At 39.6% G+C, this 12,496-nt stretch overlaps 1 protein-coding gene across 5 annotated transcripts in view; it reads left to right on the top strand.

The window, feature by feature from the left end:
- Positions 1-12,496, top strand: part of PARD3B (par-3 family cell polarity regulator beta) — a 402,616-nt gene that overhangs the window by 371,603 nt on the left and 18,517 nt on the right. For all 5 annotated transcript variants that reach the window (XM_050340097.1, XM_050340096.1, XM_050340094.1 and 2 more), the window contains one exon: positions 495-574. In XM_050340097.1, coding sequence (XP_050196054.1) covers positions 495-574 — 80 coding nt within the window. The remainder of the gene's footprint in view (positions 1-494; positions 575-12,496) is intronic.

Raw genomic sequence — 12,496 nt, 5'->3', positions numbered from 1 at the left:
GTGGCATTAGGGAGAGTTTCTGGATTCACGTTAAGAATGAAAGAAAGCCCATTTATATCATATTCTATAGTTAAGCAAAACATGCAAGTGGAGGGGGAAAAAGCAAACTTGGGACTAAGATGTTAGCTCTGATTCAGGTAGTTATGCCACTGTAATCAGAAAGGGTGTGCTTAATTAGATTATGTCCTCATGTTACTGAATTCTAGGAGGAAGGCAGGCCAGGGAAGGAGAGAGAGAATCCCAGCTAGCAGGCAGATGAGGGAAAGGCTCTGAAGATTGTACCTGTTCTAAACACTTCTTTGATACAGAAGCCTTTCTTGTTAGCAGTGATAAGATTATGTATGGGATTTGGAGCTTCTTTGAGCCCCTGCCTTTCTTTTGTTGATTTTGGCATGTTGCAGCATCATGTGTTCTCTGCTTATCGTTTTGAGATGCATTGTTAGTAGCTGGGCTGCATAATTGATCTTCATCTCTAATTACTCTCCTCTCCACAGGTGCCTGGAAAGGGTCCAGATGGGAGCTCATACAATCTTCACTTCGAGGGGATGGAAAGGCAGTATGCTTCTTTACCCAGGTACAGCACCAAGCCTCGTACACACGCTCTCTGATTCACCTTCCTTCCGATGGGTAGGAAAAGCAGCCCACACCCAATGTCTGCCTCTAACATGAGAGATTATTCTGTAGTTTTGTCTTGTCACGTTTTTGCTGCTGATTTAGTACCATCTTTATAACTGTACTATTAATTTGGACTTTTGAATTTTTAAAGAAAGGTCTCTCATTGAACATGTCAGCAAGAGTCATGATCCACAGGTAGAGAACATGACATTGAGGGAGCTGGCTCTGCAAGAGTTATAACAGGTCGTAGCAGGGCATAAATGACTGAGTTTGTAGTGATATAATTCTAGCTGGCATTGACAGAGTGCTGCTGTGGAAAGCCTCCACTACAGCAGCCACAGCTCCTGAAGTCCCACTGCTGCTGCAAGGGCTGTCTGATGAGCAGTCCTATTCCAGTAGAGCATCTCTGTGCTTTAACTGAACACTGTGGAAATGCGAGTAAATTCTCTGAGGGCTTTTTTTAATTTTTAATCCTTATCAACTCAATGAAGAGCAATTCTAGTCTGAAACCAGTGGGGCATAACAAAAAGGAAGCATTTCAGAGATTTCAGTCCCGTTTCTATGGGAGTTCTAATAGCGGAGTGTAAGATAAAGCAAGCCAGAAAGGGGAATGAGAGGATGCTAGAAGAGGTAGTGGGAACCAGTGAGAGGAAAACAAAAACAGAAAAATACCCCACCTTTAGAATTAGAGGGTTGGGCAGGTCCTCAGAGGGGTTGCCCAGTCTACTTCCTGGACCTACAAGCAGAATAATTTGTAAAAGCACAGCATAAATAGCTATTTACAATTAAGAAGAGATTCTTTGTTGTGAAGTACTGCTGGTATTTAGGAAATCAGAGAATTGTTTCTTCTTGCTGATTTCTGTTTTTCCACTGAGCTATTTACATTCAAAGGTGTCATGAGAGGTATGTCTGCAGGTTAGTTACTGCCTTCAAATTATATTTGTGTCAGCCATTTTTCTGGAGATTAGTCCTGTGCATTAACTGGCTTTTCTAACAGCAGTGTGTCTTGTGTGTATTTTCTGTCTGACTAGGGATATTCTTACTTTTCTGGGTAAATAGACATCTTTTTTATGTTTCCTGTTATTTTTTTAGCAGTGATTTTGCACGTTAGTTAGGTGTAATTTAAATATGCATGCTCTTTTTAGTTATTTTAAACTTCAGTTTTGTTGAGTACTTCCTTGTGGATTATGAGACTAAATGAATAGTTGGTGCCCAGTATAACTCTCTACAGCAATTTTCGTATTCATGTGTCATGTCTTCTTTTATTCATTTTCTCTTTAAGAAAATCAACTATATTTTTTTCAAGCATTGTAAAATGGAAATTTTCCAGTGAGTAACTTCCATCTCCCAAAATTGTTTTTATTTCACCAGTATTCTTTCAAGTGAGGATGACCAGAAGTGAGCACAACAGTGCAGATGCAGACACACCCTTTCTTTATGTAGCAGGTGTTCTCAGTATTCCTTCTATCCTGTTCCTTTCCAAACTGCTGCATCCTCAGCATGTTCCCTAGGTGTGTGTACTGCTTGTCTCTACAACCTGTGTTTTTGTGGGGTTTGTTTTGTTGGGTTTTTTTAAAGTAGATTAGTCTGAATTGCATCACGAATTTCACGGTGTTCTTGCCCAAACTTCCATTTAACTTGCTAGAAACTCAACTCTCTAGCTCTTGTGACAAGTTTGAGTATGTAGCTGGCTGGAACTCCCCATTTAGGAAGTCATCCAAATCTTCACTAAGCTTTTGAAGATCAGCCTGAAGAGTGTCTTTTCTCTCAGTGCCTAAGGAGATTATGCTGGAGAGTGAGAAGACCTGCACTTCAGCAGGGTTGTGTGTGCTTCCTGGCCCGAACACTCGCACTGCTGCACACAGGCCATGCCATTGCCATGTCTCCAGAGGGTTTCCACCCTGGCAGGAACAGAGCTTTGGGACATCACACCCTTGGGTGTGCCTGCAGTCCAGCAATCAGCTGCTGCTTTTTATATTTAGGTTTTGTACGTTTTGCAGTTTCATGTTCCTGCAGTAATTAAGCCCTGGCAGTCACAAATGAGTAGATTGCTACAGTGAAGTCTAAATCCAGAAGAAGGGGATGCAGTCTCATTGCCAACCACTAATGGAAATGAGTGATTTCTTTTGTTCTCATGGCTGACTGCCCAGGAGTGTAGAGGAATCCAGGTAAAAGCCACCCATTTGCCAACCTCTTCTCAGTGAAGGATCCATGACAACTACTGTAATGGGTAGCATTATTAAAAAAAAAAAAATAAGAGAAAGAAATGGAATGTAGAAAGAAATACAGAGGTAGTATTTCCTCAAAAGAGTAACTTTCTTCTCCTCAGCATTTTAGTATTAGTTCATGGTTTCCTGCCTTTGGGTTTATTCACTTCTTGATTTTTCCTGCTGTCACTGTGGTGAAACCACCAAGCCTCATTTGGTATATAATTGTCTGCATACTTAGCCATTTAAGCCCAGTTTAATAAGAGATACTCAAAGAGGCTTCAGATGAGGGTTGTAGATGCTGGGAAACAAATTCTTACTGCAATATTGTGTTGAATCCAGGAGGATATGACCTTTGCATGTTGCTCTGGTGTGGCACACAAAAGGAAAGCACTTGGACTGCATCCAGTTGCACAGGATGAGGAGGGAGGAGGGGATCTGTGCTATGTCAAGAGTAGATGGGACCTGCATAGTGAAACTGTTCTGCTCACCTGAAAGTCAGCAGGACTTATGCCAGTGTGTGTGGGAACAGACAGAGTAAGAGAGCTTTGGTTTTCCTCCCCAGAGAGCAAGAAGGAGGAATGTTCATCTGCCAAGTATCTTTATGAATATATGGTGCCCCTAAGGCACTGTCCTGTTCCTTTGCAAAGGCATGCATCCTGCATGAAGGAGAAGTCAGATTGCCAGCAGCATCTGAACAAATCTGCTGCTGGGTTGTAGAAAACTAAGCTAAGCTTTGAAACATCGTTGTGTCTTTACCTTTTTTATTTTTTTCTTGGTATATTTTTCTGATTTTCTCTGAAGCTGCTAATTTAAGTCTATATATTAGGGGCCCAATTCAGGTGATATAAGTCTGTATTAACTATATTTGAGGAATTCAGCTGTCAAATGTGTTTGCCTTTTCGGTAGTTGCAACAGCAAATTCAGTGTCTTGGTCTCTCTGAACTCAGTGACGCCCTTTTTGCCTTTGAGTGGAGGATCTCTTCCTGTGTAAGGTTACATTTTTAATTAACGGCTGAAAACAGAAAGCAGCAGCCTTTGGAGAAAGGCTTTGTATGTGACTGGCCTAAGGAGTGGTGAGCTGAGGTGCGTAGTTAAGTTTCTAGGTAAAATAATGCCATCCTGTAGACTTGCTCTGGAAATGTCTACAGAGGCAAACATCTGAATTAGATGATAAGTGGCTGTGGCAGGAGAGTGGCAGGTCTTCATCTCTCACTGCATTGTGCTGTTCTGTCTGCCGAAAGGCAGCAAAGTGGGAAAGGCAGAATGGAAGGCTTTGCAAGAGAGATACAGTTCTTTGCACTCAGTGCTTACATGTTGCCCTGAGGCTACAGCTAAGTAGTGCAGAGTAGTAGTATTAAGCAATTGTAAATCCTCCTGCTTATGAGGAGAATGGCTTGATTCTTATACCTTTTAGCCCCTTCTTTTGGGAAGAAGAGCAGGGCAAGGCTGTGGGAGCCAGAAAAACAGTTATGTCTTTTAAATTATTTTTAATGCCTGTTTTCTTGGTGTAATGTAGCATATTTTCCTGATGGAGCTATGGAACAGATATGAAGCTGAAGCTGCTCTATTTGTTCATAGTTTTATTTTTGAGCTTGCTTTTATGGAAGTCTGTCTTAATGTAAATCACAGTCTTGCTAATGGCAGCCTTGTTTGGAGAAATCTCATGTTCAAGGACACGTTCTTTTCTGCATTGATGGAAAAGCTGGCTGTGACCAAAAGCAGACTGACAGACACTGAGACGGCACACTGGTGACGTGATGAGTGTGGATTAGAAAGCTCAGCCATCTTCCCAGTAAGAAATGCTGATTCCAACGGAAAACTAGCACTTCAGGCTTTCTCTGGAATCCTCATGTTATTGAAGAATGCATTTTTGTCAAGAAAAGGGGTGGGAACAGAAAGGCTGTAAGAGCTTTAGAAAAGAAATGCTAGCATGGAAAAATGAGTTCAGGCTGTGTAGATGGGCTCAGCTGTATTGCTGTGGCTGGGAGGGGACTGCTGAGCAAACTGCTAATTGGCTCACAATCACGAAACTGGGAAACTTGGAAGTGTATTAAGGAACCAGCCTTGCCATACAGTGGCAGCACATAGTATTGCCATGCTGGAAGCTTCTGTTCAGGTTGACCGTGTAACTTGCACTTCTAAGGCAGTAGCTAAAAGCAGCACACTCTCCATTTCTAGGTATGATATCAGAAAGGACAGTTTTAATCACCCTGCCTGAGCCCTCCAAGACCTTCTACATTTCTGCATCAAACTAAATTTCAATTTTGATCCATTGCATTACTTTTATAAATGTATTTACAAAAGAATCTAACCTGGAATTAGAATGTCACGTTGTAGAGAATACATTACATTCTTCAGAGGTTAATTATTTTACTGTTTAAAGAGATCCTGCCTTTTTTTTTTTTTTTCTTGAGGTCTGACATTACCCAATTTCAGTTTCTAGATACTATGGTAAATATTTTTTCTGCTAGATTTTAGGAGCCAAGCCTGCAAAAATACCTCCCCTTGAGTATTTTTAACCTTCCTTTCAATAAATTAAATAGACTAAGCACACTTTAGAGCATGAAAAAACAGCATTGACTCAAGGGGCCAGAGTACCCTTGCAGTCAATTTATGAGGTAGCCTCTAGAGTTAAGTCAAAAACATTTGCAGCTCTTTGGATCAAAAACAAAGTTGTGGTAATACCCATGTCATGAAGAGATAAGGTTCCTCAAATATAAGGACTAGATTACTTAGCAGGTTTCATTAGCCTCTTCTTGCACTTGAGTGTTCTTGCCTTTGTTTTACTAACCAAGAGTATTTCAAAATGCAGGATTTCTGTAGTTTAATTGAATCCCAAAAACATCATCAGAAAGTGACTTGACACAAATCACGAGAAAAAGTTAATTGTCTATTAAATAAGGCTCATCATTCACCATTGTCTAGCAGAATCTGAAATTAATATACTGACATTACTTAAATATGTATATGGTATATTCTCCTGGTTAACAAAAAAGAAATCACAGTTTTAGTGCAGACTATAATTAGCTGAAAATCAACTTGTCAGAGCATCCCCAGCCTCTGGGAATTGTCTAGCCAAGGACCACAGATGAAAAAGCAAGGTTTAAAATCAATTATTTAAATCAAAATTCCTTTCCTGTTTGTTTAAATCACAATTAATTCTTTTTGCTTTGAATCACTTGGATTTAACTTATTCCATCCCATGTTGCAAAAAATCAGACCCCATTCTTATTCTGTGTACTTCATCTACGTTCCTCCTTGGTGTCCCAGAGTTTGTTGCACAGCACTGACCCAGCAGTGTGGTCAGGGTTGTGGCCATCAGCTGAAGGAGGAGATGTCCTGGTTGGTTCTGATGTTGACCTGTCTTCCCTGACAAGTGCCACGCAGTGGCACAGGGGTTCTCAGTGACAGTGTTGCTCTGTCCCACAGCTGCTGTCCTGCCAACTTATCTGCCAGAGACCTTCTTGGTTCTTGGATGCTCCTTAGTAACACCCTGCCTCTCTGTTTTTCACTGTTCCTCTCTTCAGTTGATTTAATTATGTGGCTCTACTGAATGTCTTTTTTTTTTTTTTTTTAATCCCAAACTTGTGCTTTATGGCAGGTAGAAGGTGACAATGCTGATGCAGGGAATGCCACTGGTGCCTTTTAGTACTGTTTAAATTGGAGCATTGCTCACCTGGTTAAAAAGAGCATTTGTGATATATTTTCATAAAGGGGAAGGAGGAGTGCGAAAACTTAAATGGTAATGAAATAATTTATCAACACTGTTGAGAATCACCCAAGTTTTATTCTGTCAGTGAAACAATGTTATTGGATATATGTTACACAGCTCCAAAGCAAGCCAGTTGACTTTCAATGTATAATATAATAAACGGCATTTTTAGTAGTGCCCAGGATTTTCCTCCAAAGAGGTGGAAACCAGTGAAGGGCAGCACATGGGAAAATATTTTGTCATTCCAGGTAGCTGAACAAAGCCTTATCTCCCTCCTTTCTCCTACTGATTAAAACAAAATTGTCCAGAGGAATATTTGAGAAACAATTGTAAATGGTCTTTTTAATTTTTTTTACATTCATCATATTTTTTTAATATTCCCCTGACATAATTGCAAAGCTAAGAAGACTTGATAATTTGGAGCCTTAAATAGGATTAAAACTAAGTTGAGTGAAAAAATGAATGGCCCACCTAACTTTATCACCCTAGTCATGTGAAATATAAATAATATTCAGAGGATACATTCTTCAGTATACTTGATTATTAACTTTCTCTTCTGTTTTAATCAACTAAAGTAGTATCAGTAACTCAGGAATGTTTTTTTAAATATGATTTTTATCTTGACAGCTGTGCTTTTACTGAAAATGCAGCAAAATCTTGTCTGTCTGTATCTTCCAGTGTGGTGATCTCATTATAAATGAAATATGTGTATGGTTTTAGTTGGGTTTTAAGTGCTGGCAGGTGAATTTAGAATCAATTTTAATGGAAATGCTGGTCCTACTCAAGGACCTCCAAGATACGTTGCAATAAACCAGCCAAGATGAAATACAGGCAAAGAAAAAAAGATCATTCTTACATGCTAGAGCCCGAGCTTGAGAACCAAGCTGATGTGCTCATGAGAAGATTAGCTTAAATCCATTTTCAAACAGTTTAAAATTTGCTTAACTAACTTTTCTTAACTCTGGAAGATAATAAAACTGATCACTGTGGAAACTGCCCAGCATCTAAGAATGTCAGGAAGGTCATCCTATTTCGAGAAGGGCAGAGTCCAAATCCCTAGCAGGACCAGATTTGTGATATGTACACGCAGCAGAAAGCTGGAAGTGCTCTGTTGCAACTAGTTCTGTTTCATCTCAGTCTCAGTTGCTGAGCTGCGGTGTGCCACGGTACCAGTATCACCTCAGTGTCATATGTGAAGTCTGAAGGCCTTTTTTTCACATATGGTGTCAAAACACATTTTTCCAAAACTGTGCAGAGTTCATAAATAACCTGTGTTACGCCTTCTGCAGGGAGAGTTTCGGGCATTAAAAGCAGAGCAGGTAAGAAAAGGGTCAATGTATTATAGACCTTCCAAAAAATGGTCTTGTGTCTCTAAGATTTGACTGAAAAGAATAAAGAAACTTGTAAACAGAATCACAATTTCAGAAATCTCTGGTGAATACAAAAGGAAGGAGATTTGGTTGTAAAACATACCTTCAGCTTTCTAATAAAATAGAAATATCACTTGAAATGAATGTGATGGCTCTATCCAAGCCAAAGTATGTCTAAATACTGAAAAAGTATACTTTAAAAAGTCAGAAAGGTCAAGGTTCGTGACATCAATCATGGATTGCAGCCGTCAGACCACTTCTATAATTTCCATGGGAATAACTAAAGAAAATTGACCAAAGAAAATGTCTGTAACAACTGGGACATAGCTTGAAAAAAAACACTAAAAGCCAGATGTCCCAGAAGAATACTTTGGAAGTGTAGAAGGAGGCAGACAGGGATGGGGTTTGTCAATTTTCCTAATAAGTCAGTCAACTCCTCATAGCAAAAAGCCAGTTAATGCAATATGGAATAGTTTAAAAAGTCAATTAATATTTTGAAACTAAACAGCCAGCCTTTTGCAAGGACATACTATCCGGAGTAAATAAAAATACTTTCAAGTGTCACATTTACAGAAAACATGGATCTGGTATGAATTTTAGTGTATAATCAGGCATAAGGACCTCCCACTCAAACTAAGGGCATAAAATTCAGCTTAAAAATACAGGAGATGGAGGAAAATGCTGCCTTTGAACAAAAGGGCTTGAGTTAATATAAAATTTAATGAAGTCATGGAGACATTGCCTCAGAAGAGAAAGCTGTATTAACTATGCCTCCAGTGAGTAAAAGAACAAAACAACTGTTAGGGAACAAAATATTAATGAAAGAAAGAAGTGTCAGTACAAAATGGTTAGGTTGAGATGAAGGATCTGTGGAAAAAAGATAAGTGAATGCAAATTAAAAAGAAGATTAAATTAAAAACCAAAAGGATATATCCCATAGAATGCATCAACAGAGTGATGGGCTGAGTGAAACCTGGGGAATAAGATGTGTGCTCCAAAATGCAAATGCCTCCGTTGCATTGTTGAGATGGATATTGAAATTGCTCAGGAGACCACCAGACTGGGAAGCTCAGCTGACTGCTTTGTAGGTATGGATATTTGGAATAAAAATGTTGCTGCTTATGTTGGGTTATAATTCAGAAACCGATCAAAAAATGCAGGCTCTAGGCTGCAGAGGTGAGAAAGTGCATTGTCAAGTAAGACAACTTCACTCCCGTTCTTGGCTTTGCCATTCCCTTGATAAATATGTCTGGAGGTGTGGCAGAAAGATGGCTGTCAGCAAACGTGCTTTAAAAACAGCTAACAAAGGAGCAGTGTAGGAAGCCAACAGTTATCAGGTGTAAATATGTATTATTCTGAGGGTGTCGGATCAGGAATTTTTGAGTAAGCTTCCTGCAGCTCTCAGTGTTGTGTGTGAACCTCCTGTATGTTCTGTCACTGCTCGGCTGTGTTCTTGCGAGCAAACAGCAGCTTTGCAATGGCACCCTTTGCTCAAAGGCAGATTGCAGTTAGTTCTCCATATTAGTTCTCAGCCCATTCCTTTGTCTCTGTCCCATCTTTGCAAAGCGTGCTCAGGAAAAAAAAAAAAAACCACACCAAAAAAACCCCACCACCCTACAGGAAGTATGGTAAAAAGAACAAGGACGTTGTACTGTCACGATGGCAAATTTCAGGCTTCTAATAGCAAGCCATTGAAAATGAGTCAGTTATAGGTATTCTTATGTACACGTTTAGAAAGAGGAAAGGAGATTAGGATGATGAAGTAGGGAAGTGAATTGTATGTGGACAGTCTTAATTGCACGCTGCAAGGTAATGACAGGCTGTGAAATCTGACGACCTCAAATATACTCCTGTGTTCTTTTACAAACATGTAGGGGACAGAGTCGTGAGTACTCAGTGTGCCACCCACCGAGAAACGAGGAACAGGGTGGGGGAGATGTGAGCAGGAGAGAAACACAAGGGCAGTGCCTTAAGCAGACCTGCTGTTGTTTGTTATCCTTGGTGAAACCCTGCCTTGTGAGGAAAGAGCTTTTATATAAACTGGTGATTAAAGGGAAGAGGTATCTAATTTGGGAATAAGAGAATCACTAAAGAATTTAATAGTAAAAACAGTTGCTAGAGCAGCTGTTTCAACACGACTCATACAATTGGCAGCCAAAATGCTTCCATTTCATAAGAAGGTGACATATTTAATTTCTCTGCACAGAAGTCTTTAACTTATCAAGAGAATTGTCTAAATTCTAGAAGGTTTTGTCCAAATTCCTTTGCTCATATATTCACCAAAGGCTTTTATGTTGCTCTTAAACTATGATGCTTTAGAAAGTCATGCTTTGGATGTGTTGATCCAGCTTAAGTAACAACTAGAAATGTTGTAGAAGCTAGAATGAACCTGGTCCAGAACCACTGCAATCCATGGACGTGTTCCTAATTATTGCAATCAGCAGTAGGTTTAGAGTGAAATGCAGCCACTGTTAGAGCACATTCTTTGATTTCTTTGCTGTCTGGGTCACTCTGGTAGTAATTTGATAAGCTGTGATTAGGTTAATTGTTTTTTTTGCCCACCAATGTTAGCAGTTTCCAGACTGGAGATCCTAGTAAAAGGAATACATCTTTCCCTGCTCGATATGTTGTTCTTCAGCTCATCCAATCTTATCACAAATATAAGTGAAGTAAAAGTACTCCTTAAAAATTAACATAATTCAATTGTTGAAGAATTGCAAATGTTCAGATCACTAGTGGTTGTGGACCAGTAACTTTGTTAAGAGCAAACATAGAGCTAAAACTCCTGTAGTACCCTGTTTAACAAGATTAATTCCTGCTTTCTTGAGAATCTTTACCCTCATCTCTAGGCTTGGAAAAGATTGCATTGTTCTAGCATTTAATAGTTATGTAAATTAGCACTTTGCCATTTAGCACCTGTGCAAAATTTTCTACTAGAACAGTTCTCTCAAATATGGCATAAACAAGCATAAGATGCACAGTGATACTGTTCTTTTGTTGATGCTTATTTGAGAAAATCTACATAAGATATTGAGCATCTTTACCAGAGGTAAAGATGTCATGGATATGCTGGGAACACGCCAGCAAAACTTTGTAGGCATTTGGTTGGTGTTGAATAGCACATAGACCATTAGTCAGACTTTCAGCAAGCTTTATTTTGGAGATGTATTAAATAGCATAATGCATATGTCAAAAACTTAACCACATCTTTATGACGATGGTAGTGTCTTTGCTGTACTCAAAATTATTTTGTCTGCCAAATGTAACTTAGGCTGTCTATAGAGATATTGACAGAACTCGTATCTTCTGCTGGCTTCTGAGTGGTGTTGCTGTGGCCTCCACTGGTTCTGTGCTCTGTTCTGCATGAGCAGATGGGATCCTACAGCTGTTTGAATAAATATTAGTTTTAAAGAGTTATGCTGCTCTGATTAACCATACAATGAAGGGGGAAATGGCAGGGGAGAGAGCACCTAAAGAATCTCTCTGCTTCAGGCCTCTTGCCCAAAAGCATTCATTTAAATGTTTGAGCAGTGATGAGGTGAGGAGTTATGTAAACTGGAAGCTGTTCCTCAAATCACCATCTTCTCTCTGCACAGAGAGTAATTGATAGCTCATGTGCTTGCAACAGCTGAAAAAATAGAGCAGAACATGCAAACACGTCCACTGTATAATATACGTGGGAAGCAAGTGGAAGAGAGTGTTAACTTTAATAGAAAGCGAATTATCTGCCATTTTTGTTCCACCCCAGATGTAATTCAGCAAGGAGATTGGATCTGTGCACTACATAGCCTGAAACAGCACTTTGGAAATTGGCAGCCAGAGTTCCATCCAGAGGGCAGGAAATGTGTGAACAAAAACCAGCCCAGGTTATCAAGCAAAACCCTGAGCCAAAGCGGGTCCTTGAATATTGAGTAGCTGGCACTTTTCTTCATTTAAAGAAAAGTTGTTTTACAGGTGAAGAGGGATACTTTGAGAGAAGTCTGTTGTAGATCATAGCAAAATCTGGCAAGCAAAACCAATCTCAGTGGGATTTCACAGTTGAAAATCCATGTGAATGGTTTTTTTCTTGGATTTAGGTGGTAGTGAATTATTGTATATACCCACATGTCACCAGGTTATGGTCCCTCATTAAGCATTTTTGCTATAAATTTTGGTTTAATTTGAGATACTGTGCTTTAAGGAAAAGGATGTTTGTTTACTGAGAATTGAGATGTCTTCAGTATAGAAAAACTGTGTTTTTAGCAGCATGGTATGATCACAGTTTTTCCCTTTGTTGTGATTTTTGAAGGAAATAATAGTGATATGCTCGTGAATGGAACTCAACCACCCAACACAACAGCTGGGACAAAACAAGTAGAAAAAAGGATGTTAACAATCCTTCCTCTAGAGATCCTCAAACAGCAAACACACTTTACAACTATACATTCAGCGATTAAAGATTTCCAGAATCAGTTAAAAGCTCTGAGGATCCCAGCAGCCATGCTCAGAAAACCCATGCGACTTCTCTGTGCGCAGTCTTCTGGTAGTCTTCTAATTAGCTTTGATGGGGTCTCTGAAGGCACCTGGGTTTCTCACTGACTAGGGAATTA

Source organism: Myiozetetes cayanensis, unplaced genomic scaffold (assembly GCF_022539395.1).
Source record: "Myiozetetes cayanensis isolate MyiCay16 unplaced genomic scaffold, myiCay2020 scf9, whole genome shotgun sequence".
Classification (NCBI taxonomy): domain Eukaryota; kingdom Metazoa; phylum Chordata; class Aves; order Passeriformes; family Tyrannidae; genus Myiozetetes; species Myiozetetes cayanensis.
Note: the sequence above shows the minus strand (reverse complement) of the source record. Positions and strands in the feature narration are given on the sequence as shown.